The sequence below is a fragment of the Rhinatrema bivittatum genome, chromosome 2, assembly GCF_901001135.1.
Source record: "Rhinatrema bivittatum chromosome 2, aRhiBiv1.1, whole genome shotgun sequence".
Classification (NCBI taxonomy): Eukaryota; Metazoa; Chordata; class Amphibia; order Gymnophiona; family Rhinatrematidae; genus Rhinatrema; species Rhinatrema bivittatum.
This window is the reverse complement of record NC_042616.1, coordinates 596,783,490-596,801,240: the sequence shown is the minus strand read 5'-3', so window position 1 is coordinate 596,801,240 and position 17,751 is coordinate 596,783,490. Positions and strand designations below refer to the sequence as shown.

The 17,751-nt window shown below is 44.7% G+C and overlaps 1 protein-coding gene across 2 annotated transcripts in view; it reads right to left on the bottom strand.

The window, feature by feature from the left end:
* Positions 1-17,751, bottom strand: part of MIB1 (mindbomb E3 ubiquitin protein ligase 1) — a 331,151-nt gene that overhangs the window by 71,865 nt on the left and 241,535 nt on the right. For both annotated transcript variants that reach the window (XM_029591112.1, XM_029591111.1), the window contains exon 15: positions 15,092-15,253. In XM_029591112.1, coding sequence (XP_029446972.1) covers positions 15,092-15,253 — 162 coding nt within the window. The remainder of the gene's footprint in view (positions 1-15,091; positions 15,254-17,751) is intronic.

Genomic DNA, 17,751 nt, shown 5'->3' with positions numbered 1-17,751 from the left:
AGCTTCAAACCCTTTATTTAGTAGGGATTGAAGTTGTGGTTGGAACTGCTCTGGTAAGGTATCTGAGTACTCCTGTATCTGTTTAAGAATGACCCTATTGTATTGGGTCATATATAGCTGATAAGAGGCTATTCTGGAAGTTAGCATGGCTCCTTGGTATACTTTCCTACCTATACTATCTAGGAATTTATTTTCCTTAGTAGGAGGTATGGAAGAATGTGGCTTTATTCTTTTAGCTTTCTTTTGAGCTGATTCTACCACAACAGAGTGGTGGTCTAGCTGAGGTTTCTGAAAGCCAGGTGCTGACTGTACAAGATAGGTAGAGTTAGCTTTTTTGTTTACTGGAGCAACAGATCCAGGAGATTCCCAATTCTTTTTTAGAAGGTCCAGAAAAACCTGATGAATTGGAATAGAAGTGATGACTTTAGGGGCATCCAAGAATTGGAGCAACTCCATCATCTGGTGCCTGTCATCTTGCTCCGATTGAAGCTGAAAAGGGACCAACTCCGACATTTCCTTCACGAAATTTATGAAAGAAAGGTCCTCAGGAGGAGAACGCTTTCTACTTCCCGCAGGAGAGGGTGGTGAAGGCAAATCATCGGTGTCTGTGGAGGTATCATCACCCCAGGTGTCATAAGGATCAGGTTGCTGAACCGTAGGACCATGAGGGGGTTGGATACCTGAAGGCCCCGGTTGAGGCTCCGAGAAACTCTAAGGAATTGCCAGGGGCATCGAGAATGTCCTCGATGGCATCGGTGCCGGTGCCGGCATCGAAGGAATCGGTGTCGGCATCGAAGGTATGGGTGCCGTCATCGAAAATCTCGGTGGAGCTGATGTGCGTATCGCCCCCATGGAGTGCATCGGTGGCGAGGGACGACATGGTACCGATGGTACTACCCCCGAAGGGGGAATTCGGTACGGTGTTTCTCCACCCGATGAGATAGCTGTCGGAGACCCGGGTATCACCGGAGGAAGGGCAGTCATAAGCGCTTCCATCCGGGCAAGCAGCGGTGCCAGTGCTGCTGGAATCGGGTTGGTGACCGGTTCCACTCTCGGTGCCGGAGGAGTCTGGAACCGTTGCATTGCCTTGCCGATGGCCTCCTGGACCAGGCGGTCCAGTTCTACCAGGAGACCTGGGGTAACAATACCCGGCTCCACGGGAGAGGGAGGCTGAGGCTGAGCCGGAGGGACCACCGTCACCGGTAGAGTCGCGGCTCCCAAACCCCGAAGGGGTGAGCGTTGCCTCGGTGTCTGCGAGACAGGAGAGGACGGTGCCACTTCTGGTCGAGACTTCTTCTTCGGAGGCTCGGACAGTACTGAGGTCGATGACTTCGATTCCCCGACGGTCCGAGACTTGTGACGTCGATGGCGATGTTTTTCTCTCCGATCCCCTCGATCTTTGGGGGAAGGGACGGGAGTCGATGGCCGCGGAGACATCAATGGCAGGCGGTCACCGGGAGGCTGTCGACGATGGTGAGACTTCGACGGTGCCGGTTCCGATGACGTCCATACAATTGATGGCGTCTGAGTGTGAGCATGGAAAAGGAGTCCCATTTTCTCCATTCTGGCTTTGCGACCTTTTGGTGTCATTAGGGCACATTTGGTGCAAGTCAGAACATCATGCTCACTCCCTAAACACAAAACACAGACTCTATGTGGGTCTGTGATGGACATAGTACGTGTACAGTCCGGGCACCGACGGAACCCCGACGCCATGGCCATAGGCCAAAATTTAGCCGTGGGACGGTCGACTGCCAACAGGCCTCGAGGGCCGAACTCGACGGTAGTCGACAAAAACAACGGCAAAAACTTACCGAAGTACCGCGGAGCTAAATTTGAAGAGGGGAGACCCCTGAGGGGCAAATTTTTCTTCAAGAAATTAGTTGAAGAAATTCCTGTCAGGAATGTGGTAAGAGCTCCTTAACTGCGTGGCTTACTGCTGCGCGGAAAAAAGAAGACTGAAGGGAGACCCCTGCTGGCTGCAGGGTTAGTGCCGTGCTGGGCATGCCCAGTAGGGGCCAGTCAAAGTTCCTGAAACTTTGACAGAAGTTTTCCATGGTTGGGCTCCATCCTCGATGTCACCCATTTGTGAGGACAACCATCCTGCTTGTCCTGTGAGAAATAGGCCATCCTTACTTTTTACTGCTCCATACATGACCCCAGCCTCCAATGTATCCAAAACCATTTTCTGTACAGCAGGTTTTGAGCCAGGAATTGAAATTATTTATATGGCATATCCTCTCATTTCCCTTTCCATGAACAGGTAATATTTCTGAAAAGCCAATATACTTTACAGTGTGCCTTGCCTAGATTTTGGAAATTTTTTGTACTTCATGGATACCATTTCTATTGATATCGTTGATCCCCAGATGGATAACACTGATATCAAGGTTCCTACTTTCATCTTCAATGACTTGGACTATCTGGTTTGCATTTCTACTAGCCGAGGATCCTTGAATGCATTTAACTATTGTGTCTCCAACAAAAAGTGCTCTTAAATTGGTTCCTCTGATGGTTGCGTCTCCCAGCAGAAGCAGCTTTCTTTTATGACATTTTGCTCTGTTGCAGGGCTTCTGAATACACTGGGTGACTTAACTTCATTATCTATTGCTAAGGTTTCTTCATTCTCCAATGCAGAAAAAAGCATTATGTAGGGGCAACATTGGTGAGACTGGGTATCTTTTCATCCCAGGCCTTATTCTCCCAGAGCCCACTGTTTCCAGTTGTTCCTGGGATTTTGAATTCTGGATGTCTGACATCTGTGTGGGAGTGGGGGTTGATGCACAGGATGCTGTAAAGTTGGGGAAGGTGGGTGTCTGTCACATGTCTTGTTCTACCAGAGCCCATTGTAAACCATTTTTTTCCTGGGTTTCTGTGGGAGATGGGTGCGAGATATGGAGTGGCTCAAGGAAGAAGAGTTTAATTGAAACCTAGACAATTCCTCCCTTAGAAGAATGAGTTCCATTTTAATTGCAGACAGCTGAAGGCAAAAGGAACAACCTTTGATTCTCCAAATGATAGGTCTTGGGACATAGGCACCACAATTGTTGCTTTGAAAGAAAGACATTTTGTTAATTATTCACTAATTCCTTAAATCATATAAATAAGGTAAGGTAAAGTTTAGGCTCTAGCAAGGATTTTTTTTTTTTTACTTTTTAAGTATTTGAAGTAAAACTAAAAGTATTAGTGTTAGCTTGTAAAGATAAATAGGTAGAATTGGAAAACCTATTTTACAAACACTGTGCCAGTTTAAGTTATTATCTGAGCTGTAAGGAACTATTATGTAATGGCAGAAGAAGTAATTGACGCTAATTAACTAGCAGTGCAGGGAAGACTATATAAGAAAGTAAACTCAGGGGTGGGTGGAAATTAAACAGTTGATATTACTAAACAGTTAGAAAATTTTAGGCTTCCACTATAGCAGAAGCAGTAACCAGGTAAGATGCACTGCTAGCTGCAGAGAGGTATAACCTGCTGACTGTGAAGCCAGGTAGGACATGTTCTTGGAGATACCAGTTCAAACTAGATTCTGGCTACCTGAACCTGTGTAACAGTTTCAAAATAGTTTCAAAGCATCCCTAAATCTCTAGGAGGAACTATTACTCAGTTTCCCACTTAAACAAGCAGCTTGGAAATTAGAATAATATCTAACAATTATTATTCCACCTAGAATGCAATTGTAAGAATTTCAACAACCCCGGACCAAAACAGCAGCAGAAAAGTTTTTGGGGGTGTTTTTTCCCCCCGTTATAGCTCACAGCCACACACCAGGCAGTTAGTGAGCAGAATTCTACTCTCTCTATTAAGAACTCTATTTAGCCACAAACAAGAGATTTAGAACAGAGAGAAAAGCAATATATCTGGGGAAAATAGAAAAGAAAATCGTTTAAACTTGCAGATGCTGGTCTCAGGTAAGATGCACTGCTAGCAGCACAGATATAACCTGCTCACTGTTCAGCCAGGAAGGACATATGCTTGAAGATACTATGTCCGTTTTCTTTCAGTGATTACAAATCATGTTTTTCACTGGTGCTATACTTTTTCTGAGGTCCAGAGAAACTTAATGGGTTAATTTCTTTTGGCAGGGACATCTAAGCTGGTGGATATCTGGGCAACATAAAATGATGTACTTTGTCATGTGTTTTTATTTTCTTCTTAATGGGCGATAATGTTTTTTCCCTTAATGTGGATGGCATCCACTCTCCCATTAAGAGAAAGAAATTGTTAACTTTCTTCCACAGGGCTAAAATGCAGGTTGCGTTTTTACAGAAAACCCATGACTTCCAAAGAACACAAGAAGTTAATATCTCAATGGTAGGACAAGTTTCCTTTTCTTCCTTTAATAGAAGGCAGAGGGGAGTGGCCCTGCTTATGCATAAAGATTTTCCCTTCCAAATGGAAAAGCAAATTTCAGATCCAGAGTCAAGTTTATTCAGGTTAGTGGCTCCCTTTTTAATATGATACGATACAGTGTCTATAGATAAAATTTCATTCTCTCTGGTTAAACCTATAAGGAGCCTTTGTGTGTTGCTTGATTCTACCTTTTCATTCAAACCTCAGATTAGGTCTCTCATTAAAATTGGTTTCTTTAAACTCCGGTTGTTAGCAAGTTTACGACACTTGCTTTATGACAGTGATTTCTTGACAGTGGTACGGGCGATCATATTTCCGCATATTGACTATTGCAATAGTCTTTATATTGGTTTACCTAAAGGTTTGATTTATTCAATATAGCTTTTATTGAATTCAGCCGCTAGGTTAGTTTCTCATTCTAAGCGTTTCGAGCGGATTTCTCCTACTTTATGTAGGCTTAATTGGCTGCCAGTTACCGAGCGTATTGTGTTTAAAATTGGCATGATAGTCTATAAGCTTCTTGCTTCAGATTCTTCATATTGGCTTAATGCATTATTACGGATTTATAAACCTGTAAGATGTTTGAGATTTTCTCAATTGAATCTTTTAGAGATCCCTTTAGTTTGACATGCTAAGTTGTTTAGTACGAGGGAGACCTCTTTTTCCATAGCAGCTCCTACTCAGTGGAATCTCATTCCTGTGGAATTGAGGTCTTTGGATGATATTAAAAGATTTAAATTAGAATTTAAAGAGTTTTTACTCCGCCGTGCTTATAATATGTAACAGCCTGAAGTATGTGTAATTCAGTTTTCAGTGGAAAGAATGTGAGAATATGGTTATTTAGAAAAATGAGAATAATGTGAGTAGAGTAATTGCTATGAGCTTTTGTTAATGTCAACTGACGAATAATAAATAACTTGATCTAGGGACAGAGATACCATTATTTGGTAGTATTTTTCCCCCAGTTTCTGTGAAACTAAAAAAAATATTTTTGTCTTAAGTGTGTGTTTATTGTTGTTTTTATTATGTATGTATTTTTTGTTCATCGCCTAGGCCTATTCTGTGTTAGGCGATCAATAAATTTTAATAAATGAAAATGAAAAAAAATGAAAATGTATTCGCTCCTAATGCGTATAGCCATTCCTTTTATACTGAGCTAGTATCAATGTTGAGCCAGTTTTCTAACTACATGGTTATTTTGCAGGGAGACTTTAATACAGTGGCAGATCCTCTTGTTGATGCTAAGCCTCCTAGACTGACCAGGCAATTTCCATAATCAGCTGGGGTCCCATTATGTGGAAGTTGGATTTATTGGATATTTGGAGGGTTCTACATCTTGAGGAACAAGATTTTTTGATCTTTTCGGATGTCGATAACTGCCATATAAATTTGTATAAACAAACAATATACATCTACTTCACGAACTAAAATTGGGTAAGAGTGCAGATCATGGCCCTGACAAACCCCACAAAAGACAGGTCCCTGGGGGACCATCGGTGCCCTTCGAATAATCAGAGGACGAGTCTGTGGAGTCATCACCCCAAGGGTCATAAGTCCCTTCCTCCTCACTGGGACCAGCGTTCCGTGGGCAAGGTCTGCGAGGGGTATCAGCCCTGGGCTCCAATGGCTCAGAGGCCTCGAGGGCATCGCGGGAATCAATGGTTCCCCTGGCACTGAGGGGATCGGAGGCCGCAGGAGGCCAGAAGGACCCGGCAAAGGCTCAGGGAACCGTGGCCTGGGGAAACACTGAACCAGCCGCATCTTCTTCCTCGAAGGACCGGAGAAGTAGAATTGCCCCAGTAGAGGGTATCAGAGGCCATTGGGGAATCAAGGGCCTCTTGGGCTCTGACTGCGTCCGGAGTGCACCCAAGAGGATGACCAGATGCTCTAGCAGGGGTGCTAACATTGATGGAGGAGGCTTGGGCACCAGTATGGGGCCGGTGGCACCAGCAGCTCAATGCTCTAGCGCTTTGAGCACCACGGACTGCACCCTGTGGTTCAACTCCTCCTGAAAGTCCAGGGTGGCCAGGACTGAGGGAGGGGGATGAGGAGTCACCAGCTCTTCCTTTGCCCAGCAGCCGCCACTGCTCTGGAACTGGGGCCGTGCGTTGACGGCAACAGATGGTGATGTTTGCAGATCTCAGTCAGTGCCTGGCTCGATCTTTCCCTGGTGCCAAGGAAACAGAGGATCCCGATGACCAGGAGAGTGGTGAAATCACCGAGGACCTATCACCGTTCCCAAGATCCTTGTAAGTACTGGTGAGAGAAACAGCAAGGGGAAGCATGTGGAGTGGTTCCCCTCGACCTCTTGGCATCGATGAGGCCGACAGGAGTAGAAGGAGTCGATTTTGGGGCTCTAAAACGTTTCTCCCATCTTATCGAGGCGTGCCCGATAGCCTTTGGGGGTCATCTGGTCACACAGATGGCATCCAAGGACTTTCTGCAAGGTCCCCAGGCAGAGGTTGCAAACCTCATGCGATCTGTGATAGACATGGCCCACGGGCACTGGGGGCACAGATAAAAACCAGTCAACGCCATGAAAAACACCCGGCGTGCGGTCGATGACTGGCGGACACCGAAAGGCGATGAGTCAGGAATCGAATGCAAATTTGGAAAACAATGATAAAGATAACCTAACGACTGAGGAGGCACCAACCGCGAAGGGGAATCCATTGAGGAAATCAGGAAAAACCCCGAAACTGACAAGGAAAAAATAAGAAAATGGAGAACTCCACAAACGAGGCAACAGCACCGAGACTGAAGGGGGACCTCGCATGGACACGCAGACAGTAGCATGCTGGGCATGCTCAGTCTGCTGATCAAAGCTTCTAGAAACCTTGACAAAAGTTTTCTGTGCTGGCCTCCATCCGATATCACCCACATGTGAGGACTACTATCCTGCTTGTCCTAGGAGAAGCTAAATTATTACACCCTAAGCATTTAAGGGATTTGAATCTTCTGGATATAAGGTTTTATAATGGAGAAATTACTTACCTGATAATTTCATTTTCCTTAGTGTAGACAGATGGACTCAGGACCAATGGGTATTGTGCTCTCCTGATAGTAGACGGGAGACTGAGTCAGATTTCAAAGCGGACGTCAGCCTACACACACCCGTGCAGCATGCTTAGCTCTTCAGTATTCTCTTCGAAAAGCCAGTGTGGATATCCGAGGTTCTTGATTTCTGGAGCAGCCATGGGCGGGATGCTGAGTCCATCTGTTTACACTAAGGAAAACAAAATTTTCAGGTAAGTAATTTCTCCATTTCCTAGCGTGTAGTCAGATGGACTCAGGACCAATGGGATGTACAAAAGCTACTCCCCTACAGGGTGGGAGGTTGTCCGTGGCCCACTTAGTGCTGCCCTTGCAAAAGCTGTGTCCTCCCTGGCCCGAACATCCCGACGGTAGAACCTGGAGAAGGTGTGTAGGGAGGATCATGTCGCTGCCCGACAGATCTCGGCTAGCGAAAGCGGTTTGGTTTCAGCCCAGGAGACTGCCTGGGCCCTTGTAGAATGCGCCTTGACCTGTAGAGGTAATGGTTTTCCTGCCTCTATGTAGGCTGCATTAATTACTTCGTTGATAGAGCGGGCTATGGTTGCCCGCTATGCCGCTTCCCCTTGTTCCTTCCCGCTGTGAAGAATGAACAGGTGATCAGTTTTGCGCACAGGTCTCGATCTTTTCAGGTATCTGACTAGGAATCTGCCGACATTTAGATGGCGAAGGAGGCAGAGTCTTCAGAGTCCTTAAGCTCATCTGAAGATGGTCTCGAGATGGTTTGGTTCATGTGAAACTGGGAAACCAATTTCGGTAAGACGGAGGAGACCATGTGCAGTTGTATGGTTCTAGGCGTGAACCTAAGGACGGTTCCTGACAGGATAGTGCCTGAAGTTCGGAGATGCGTGCAGCGCTATTGTTAGATTTGTATAAGTATGACTACCCGATTTTGAGAACTATCAGTTCCTGTGTAAGGGTTGGAGATATGGAGAATTTGTGGCGTGATAAGAATATTCGATAAACATATCTTAATTTATTTTTTGATCATGATCGGTTAATGTGTCCTTATTGTAAGGAATAGTATTTTGTTCCAAGGTTACATCGTTATGGTTTTACTTTTGTTTTATTCTTTGTACATTGTTTTTGTTTTATTGTTTTATTGTATCACCCACCTGAGTTCTTTGTAAACCGGCATGATGTGCTGCACGAATGTCGGTAAATAAAAGTTAATAAATAAAATAAAAATAAATAAATAAATATCTCCTGATGAAGGCTATTTTAGCCGAAACATGGTCCGTGTTGGGAACAGTTATGGAATAGTTTGCTTATTCGCCGGCTACCTGAGCTAAGTATCTCTTTTTGGAAATTAAGGAACTAGTGGTTACAACTAAAGTTACAACTAAGCTAAAGCTTTTTAACATTTATATTCATTTTTCAGTAATAAAGTTGCAATAAAAAAGACAGTAAATAAAAAATAAAAAATAAAAAATGACATAGGGGAGATGGTACATGATTATGACTATGGTGCCATAAGAGCTGATACTGTGAGGCCCTATGTGGGCGGGAGACGGTGGATAGACAACAGTAGGTGCCTAGTTTTATGATACCAGTCTCCTTATGTATAAATAATTGAAAAATATTATAAATACATGTTGTTGATGGGAATAGCGTTTCCCTCTCCATTATTTTTTTGGTATATATTAGGAGAGGAGTTGGCTTTTGTGTAGTGACTGATATAGCAGCTTTACATATGTCAGCTATTAGCACTGAACGATAGTGTGCTACTGAAGTTGACATTGCTCTTACTGAATGCGCCTTTACTCGCCCTTGGAGAGGAAGGCCTGCTTTTTCATAGTAGAACTCTATACAATCTGCAAGCCAGTTGGAGAGAGTTTGTTTGCCCACTACTTTACCTGGTTTGTTTGGATCAAAAGAAACAAAAAGAGTTGAGTGGATTTCCTATGGTCTGCAGTGCGGTCTAAGTAATATGCAAGTGCATGTTTACAGTCCAAGGTATGCAAAGACCACTCCCCTTGGTGAGAGTGAGGTCTTGGGAAGAACGTGGGCAAGACTATTGGCTGATTTAAATGGAATTCTGTAACAACCTTGGGAAGGAATTTTGGGTGTGTATGGAGTACCACTTGGTCATGTAGGAATTTTGTATAGAGTGAGTATGTGACAAGTGCTTGTAACTCAATAACCCTTCTAGCAGATGTAAATGCTATTAAGAAGATAGTCTTCCATGTGAGAAATTTAACATAGCAGGAATCCATGGGTTCAAAAGGAGAACGCATTAGTCTTGTTAGTACCACATTAAGGTCCCATTCTGTGACTGTTGGCCGTATAGGGGGTTTTAGATGACTTAAGCTGATATAGCACTTAGGTGTACCCTTACTGACAAGGTCTGGAGATCAGAGTCTGAAAGGTGCCAGAGATAGTCCAACAAAGATGTTATGGGGCAGGAAAAAGGGTCAATACTTTTCTGCGCACACCACGTGGTGAATCTTTTGCACGTCGAACTATAGTTTTTTCGTGTAGAAGGCTTACATGAAGCTACAAGCACTTGAGAGACATTAGTTGAAAGATTGAGTGGTTGCAGGATCAAGCTTTCAACATCCAGGCTGCTAGAGATAGGGATTGAAGGTTGGGATGGCGCAACCTGCCCTGATCCTGAGTTATGAGAGTGGGAGCTGTACCCAGGTGAATCGGGTTCCTGATTGAGAGATCGAGAAGCATGGGGAACCACATTTGTCGAGGCCAATACGGGGCTATGAGTATCATGGACCCCTTTGTCCTGTTGTAGTTTCACTAGAATCTTGGATATTAGCGGTATCGGGGAATACGCGTATAGAAGACCTGAATTCCAGGGGCGAGCAAAGGCATCCCTGGCTAACTGGTTTGTTTGTGCAGAGAGCAAAATCTGTCTACTTTGTGATTCAGCTCGAATGCAAAGAGGTCCATCATTGGTTGACCCCAACGGTGAAATATCCTGGTCGCTACTAAGGGATCCAGGAACCACTCGTGAGGTTGGAATTGATGACTGAGATGGTCTGCTAGCACATTGTGAATTCCTGCCAGATAAGTGACCCGGAGAAACATGGAATGTGTCAGGACCCAGTCCTAAATCTGTGCGGCTTCTTGACAAAGGAGATACGAGCCCGTACCTCCCTGTTTGTTCAGGTACCACATGGCAACTGTGTTGTCCGTTTGTATCAGAACAGTCTTGTGTGAAAGACAGTCCTTGAACGCATGTAGAGCATAACATATAGCTCGAAGTTCCAGGAAATTGATTTGAAATGTTGCTTCGAGTTTTGTCCAAGTACCCTGGGTTTGGAGATTGTCTATGTGAGCTCCCCAACTTAAGGTGGATGCATCTGTAGTTAAAATTACTTGCGGAATTGGCTGTTGGAAGGGTAGGCCTTTGCGCAAGTTGTTCTTGTTCGCCCACCAGAGGAGAGATGAACGTAGTTGGTGGGTTATTTGAACTGGGGATGACAGTGGTTGAATGGCTTGTATCCACTGTGATCTTAATGTCCATTGGGTTATTCTTATGGCTAATCTGGCCATAGGAGTGACATGAACTGTGGAGGCCATGTGACAGAGCAGAGTTAGAAACTGATGTGCTGTCGCCTGTTTGTTTAAGCGCAGAGAGTTTGCTAATGAGGAGTGTGTCCCCGCCCGGTCTTTCGGGAGGAAGGCTCTTGATATTATGGTGTTCGACTTTGCTCCCATGAATTGCAGTAAGCGAGATGGGATGAGGTGGGATTTTTGGTAGTTGATTAGAAATCCCAGCGAATGGAAAAGATTGATTGTGAGCCTGAGAGAAGCAAGAGCTCCTTGCTGTGATTGGCTTCTGATGAACCAGTCGTCTAGGTAAGGAAAAACGTGTACACTTTCTTTGTGGAAATGAGCCGCTGCTACTGCTAGGCACTTTGTGAATACTCGGGGTGCTGAGGCAAGTCCGAAAGGCAGAACCCAGTATTGGAAATACTGATGACCCACCAGGAAACGCAGAAACTTGCGATGAGGAGGGAATATTGGAATGTGAGCGTAAGCATCTTGCAGATCCAGAGAACAGAGCCAGTCTCCTGTTTGAAGAAGAGGAAGCATGGTGCCTAAAGAGACCATTCTGATCTTCTCTTTCTGTAGAAATTTGTTGAGATTTCGTAGGTCTAGGAAGGGACGTAGGCCTTCTGTTTTCATTGGAATGAGGAAATAACGGGAGTAGAATCCTCTGCCCTGCTGAGGTCGGGGAACTGGTTCTATGGCCCTGGCTCTCAGAAGGGTGGATAATTCTGCTTGCAGAAGAGTGATATGATCCCTGTGTAACCAAAGAGACTTTGGTGGAGAGTCTTTTGGTACTGTGAGAAAATTTAGTTGGTAACCTCATGCTATAATTGATAGTACCCATTGATCTGTTGTGATATTTGACCAATGGGTGTGAAAGAGAGAGACTACCTCCCACTGGTATGGTTGGTTTGGGGTTGATGGAGTTCCTGCAGTCCTCTGGTTGTTTTTCAAAAGCCTGATGCTGGGCCTGTTTGAGGGAGAGGTTGAGGCCTAGAAGCCCTCGGTTGTCTAGGCTGGGATCTTTGCAGCGGTCTGGATGCTCTACCACGGGGTGCTGGAGGAAAGTACCTATGTGGTCTATAGTAGGGTTTTCTGGTATCTTTTCGTGCCGGGCGGTGTGAGACAGATGAAGTATCTTGTGGGATAGCAGATAATTGGCGCAGCGTTTCAGAGTGTTCAAGTTGGGTTACTGCATCTTGAACTCTTGTTCCAAAAAGGTTATCGCCCATCTTGAGATCCAAGATGGGATGAAAGGAGCCCTCCCTTCTTGGGCACAACAAAATAAATGGAACATTGCCACATAATTTCTTGAGTCGTGGGCACGGGAGCCACAGCCCTCAGTCTGAGTAGCCTTTGAAGCATTAACTCCACTGCCTGCTTTTTCTGTGGGGAGTGGCAAGGGGACACCATCAACACGTCCCGAGGAATACTGCGAAATGCCAGTACATACCCTTTGCGTAACACTTCCAGGATCCACTGGTCCAATGTGATGTCTAGCCACTTCCGATGAGAGAAAGACGTCCCCCTATTTCTTATTCTGGAAGATGGGTCGGCAAACCTTAATTGGGAAGCTCAGGAAGGTCCACCACTCGAGCACACTCCTCTCTTGAGCTGCTGGTGACAAAAGGACTGAGACCTACCAAAAGGCCGAGTCCGCTGAAAGGTCATCCTCCTGTAGGGACGAAAACACCTGGAACCCGAGAAACGACCCCTCATACCAAAGGGGTACTGTACCTGTTTCTTATCCTCCAACAACCAAGGCAATGGAGACTCGCCCCACTTACTGGTCAGTTTCTCCAACTCGCTTCCAAACTAGAGCGAGCCTTTAAAGGGCATCTTGGTAAGACTGACTGAAGCTGTCAGCTGACCAATTTTGTAACCAGAGTTGACACCTGGCCGCTATCACTGAAGCCACTCCGCTGGCCAAGGTCCAGATCAAATCGCAGTCTGCATCTGCTAAAAAGACGGCAGCAGGCTCCATAACTGCTCTGGAACTCCCTCCACACTCATCAACCTCCTGAGAGAGAAGCAGACAATCTCTCGCCACTACAGTGTAACAGGAGGCAATCTGTAAATTCATTGCCACTGCCTCAACGGCTTGCTTAAGAATAGCCTCAATCCTCCTATCATGTACATCTTTCAAGGCCGCTCCTCCCTCTATGGTGATAGTCGTCCACTTAGACATGGCAATACCAGAGCATCCACTTTGGGAAAACGCAAATGCTCTCTCACAGCCGGATCCAGGGGGTTCAGGGCCTTCCAATGTTTGACCCCCTTTAAAATTTGCCTCTGGGGCATCTCATTCCAGATCAATTCCTGGATGGCATCCGTCACAGGGAAAAAACAACAGGCTTTACACATAAGGGAACTAAAATGGGATACTTCCTCGGCTCTGATGTAGCATCCGAACCAGGAACACCCAGCTGTTTCAAGATCTGAGAAATCAGAGCCGGCAGTTCATCTCTATGAAAGAACCACAATGTTCAATGCGGTTCCAGCCCTGGAGGAATTTCCCCATCTTCCAGGGAATCAGAATCAACCTCATCAGTGCCATCCGGATTCCTGTTGGGAACACCAGCAGGGAGCCGTGGTGAGCCCCGGTGCTTAAGCATAGGACTGGAAGAGGAAGGAGCCACCGGCTGAGGGTCTGACCGGACAGAAATGGGGGAAACTTGAGGACTGCGCCTGAAGAATGGCTAATAAGGTCTGAAAAAATTCCACCCAAGAAAAAGCAGCCAGTCCAGCCCAAGCCCAGAAGGAACTGGAGCTGGTCCCTACAGAACTGCCCACGCCAGTGGAGGAGCTAGTCAAGGGAGAACCAAGATCTGGTGTCCCCCCAGTCAAGGCCGTGACCAACCCATCAGAATGGGAAGAGCCAAGTTTAGCAAAATCCAAGGAAGATAACTCTCCCTGAGTGTCTGAACAGTGCTGATAGAGGTTAGAAGCCAGGTCAGGCTGAGAAGCCCTAATATGACAGGCAACACAAATAGGAAGATGCTTAGGCTTCTTGCTTACCAGCGCCATCGCTGTGGTAAACGTGTCTCAGAATGGCTTGCGCTCAAAAAAGAAATGCGCCCTAGAAGAAAGCATGGCAAGGCACAGTACAAGCTGTAAGTTACGCAAGTAAAAATGTTTGGGCACATAAAAAGCACGCCAAAAAAACCGAGCGCACAATGGGCCAAATTTTAAAAGGTACACCTCTATCTGCAAAAATGCCACCGTGGCCTACCACGCAGCGTGCAAGAAAAATGCCTAAGAGCAGGGCCTAGCCCACTGGGGGACACTCAACCCACCAGGCTGCCCAGTTCCCCAACCCCAACGGGAGCGAAAACTAACATCGGCACAGTGTGCCGAGAATGGAGACCAGAGGAAGTCCTGAAACCCCTCTGTCTCTGATTCAGGTAAAACTTTCTCCTCTTATTTATTTTTTTAAACTTTACCTGAGCTGAGTGCTTACCGGCTGAATACAGAGATGGTCTCTGGCTATGGGAGGAGATGGCATCTGCCATCACCGCCACACTCAGTCTCCTGCACCTGCTGCCTTTCAACTGATCTAGCAGTTAAGTCCACGCCAGGAAACCCAGCTACCAGACCAAGGCACACCTCTGAGGGACCATGGAAATCTCCTTAGGAATTCTCAACTGGGGGAGGGGACCTTTAGGTATCACCGCAGGAGAGCAGGGCTTCCTTTTCCTGAATTTAGAATTTCAAATTTCTCCTTTCAAAAAGCTCAAAGCAATCCTCTTAGGGAGATGAACATCCTCCATTTGCTGGAGATTGAGAACACAGGCAGGCTGGGGTCACTGAAGGGTTATATATACTGTGGCGTCAGCTTGCTCCGTCTCCATCTGCTGGCAGGAGAGCATAAACCCACTGGTCCTGTCTACAAGCTAGGAAATACTGCCAATTTCTAACTGCTTCAATTTGATTCAATTTCCATTTCAACAAGTCCTAAAATCTAGACTGTTATATGCAAGTACATGCAAATTTACTGTATCAAAATACAGATCTGCAAATGCATGCAGTAAGCATTTAAACTTGAGATTAAGTATCAGCTGCAAAATTCTTACTACATTGATACATATCAAATTTTAAGAGGTAAAAATTTAAAAAATTTCAACCACCACACAAATGACTATAAATTAAAATATAAATAGGAAAGTAAATTATTTACTGTGTTCTTTGATGGCTCCCAAGCGGTATCTACTTTGCCCACATCTTGCATATCTTGGAGTTGACGGAGCTGTGACAAAGTATGGTGTCGCAAGGCTTCATGCAAAGGAGTGTCCCCATCTTTATCTTGGATGTCTAGCTTAGCACCTGCACGAACTAATAACTGAAAGAAAACGTAAAACTCTTGCTCATGTTATTCAGTATGTTAACACAACAAATAAAATTATCCAAAGCAGAAGTTTGAAGAACATTAAGTCACAAAATCTTAAGGTTCTCCTCACAAGATTGCCACTTAATTATTGAGAACACCCTCCCTAATCTTGCTATTAGTGAATTCTGAGAACCACAAGGCTCCAAATCTGGAATAAAGTCCCCACCCTCTTTCCTGTGGCAAAACAAGTTCAAAACAACTCTAGCCTGCAAGAGGGAGAGTATTTTTAACCTGGAATCTCTTGGTATTGAGTGAGTTTGAATGCTCTTTGGGTTGAGCAACTGGATGGATTTCTGATAGATGCAATCTGTAACCGTCACAATCTAGACAATCAAGCTATTTAAGATTACAATGGGCCAATGGTTTATGAAAAACCTCAGAGAGGTTACATTTTCCTCATGATAAAGTGAAGACATGATGTTTGAATGGGTGACCTACTAGCGTGGCACAACTGAAAAAAACACAAGTTGAGCAGATAAGAAGAAACTGAAAGAACCTGAGCAATCACTACAGTGAAAAAATGCCACATTTCCAGAAAGCTCTGGAAATTAGTAGTTTAGTTTGCCATCTAGCAGAAATGTGACCAGCTTTTGTAACTGGTAAATCCACACACCTTCAGAAAACATGAATTATATTTTTTTGTGAGAAAAAGTATCATTTTCGTCTTATTTTCTTTATTTCTTTGAAATCAGAGTATAAAACAAAAGCAGAAAGAAAAACCTTGAAAAACAAATGGGACAAAGAAGGGTGGGAATCTGGCTCTACTCTGTAAACTGGGCTTGTACAATTCAGTCCATATTAGCAAGACAATGACCACTAATAAATGGAAATACAGAGCTCATCATTGCAGCCTTGCACCTGTTTTTGAAGAGGTAGACTTTAGTAATCAATGTCACCAAAGCCATTAAAGCATGATCTGCCAGGGCAGAAGAGATGCAACCTGAAATGGTATTCTGACAGAAAAGCCTGATCTGTTGGGGTGAAACCAAGCAAAATCACAGATGAAAAGCTACACAGATATTTTTTTGTCCCAGTGTTTTCCTCCTGCTCGTTTGGAATTCCAGTTCAACCTCCATCAGGCTACACCATCATAAGCCTTCATTAGCAACTACTCAGGGCTTTATTTTACCCTATTTTCTATTCTAATTCAACTCACTTCTTTATTTCGGTTTCCATCTGCTGGACTCAGATACTCAGCTTTTGCCTTCTGCTTTGTCTCCATCGTTTCTTCTCTGTTGAGTTTTCCCAGACTCTGCTATTCTAATCACTAACCAGTCTGATCCTTCTCTTACTTTTCCTTCTGATTTTCCCTGTTAGGCAGGGGTAGAGCCTGATCCCTCTCTTGCTCAAAGCACTGCCTGGGCTCTCCCTCTCATGCTTCTGCCTGTTAGTTTGTCTATGGCCCTAGGCTAATCTGCTAGTCTCCTTCCAGCAACAGGTATCTGCTTTGTTACAGATGGTTTTGGTCATCTTTTAAATAAAGTATATCCACTTAGGCACAAAGGATATTTAGACAACACTGAAGTCCTTGAAGCCATGCACAGATAACCAGTGCTGAGACACTCAAGGTTCAGCAATTGCCTACTTTATTCACAATTCAAGTCCCTCAAATTCCTGTGTTGATGGCTTGAAAAGGCTGGGAGGCAACAGCAGGAAGGTGGAGAAGGACTTAGCCATCCTCTAAGCCTTATCTTTGAACTGAGGATTTGAAGCAGCGGAGGGCCACTTCACCAAATGCTGGAAACCTGTATTTCTGTGGTCAACTCAATGGACTTTTCTGTGAGCTTACAAGCCAGCTTTGATTTGAATTTACTCATGCTGATCAGGCATGCTCACAACATGTCCTGATGGGGTTGAACTACTCACAGAAACATATTAGCATAATGGCCTTTATTTGTACTATAGCACACCTTGTGATGATCCATAAAAGCCATCTTCTCGGCACCCTTTGAGCACCTCTGGAAGCTACTGGCTTCTTGCCATGGACCAAAAATTATTAATGCAAAGTTGAAAGATGAAATTTTTTAAATAGTGAAAATATTTTCTAAGATAAAAATCATGATCAAGTTACAAACACAGCAGAGCCACAGCTACACTCATGCAGCAAACTAGCCCCTAGATTCATCAAAATACTATATCATCACTTGCATAACGCCTGCAGTAAAACAAATAGGCGTTTAGGGTAATTTTTAGAATTACCACACTGCGCGGAAACATACCACTTCGCATAGTTTTACATGCAAAGTGAGACATACGAACAGCACAGTGCACCTCGGTGAAGATTTGACATCATTTGGAGTGAGGAATGTCCCACAAAGATGAGATTTCTATAATGATCTCTCACCCTGCCTTGATGGACTCTATAACAGGGTACCATCAAGCTAGGCCAAGATAACATAGTAGAAATCTCATCTTTGTGAGACTTTCCTCACTCCAAATGACTTCAAATC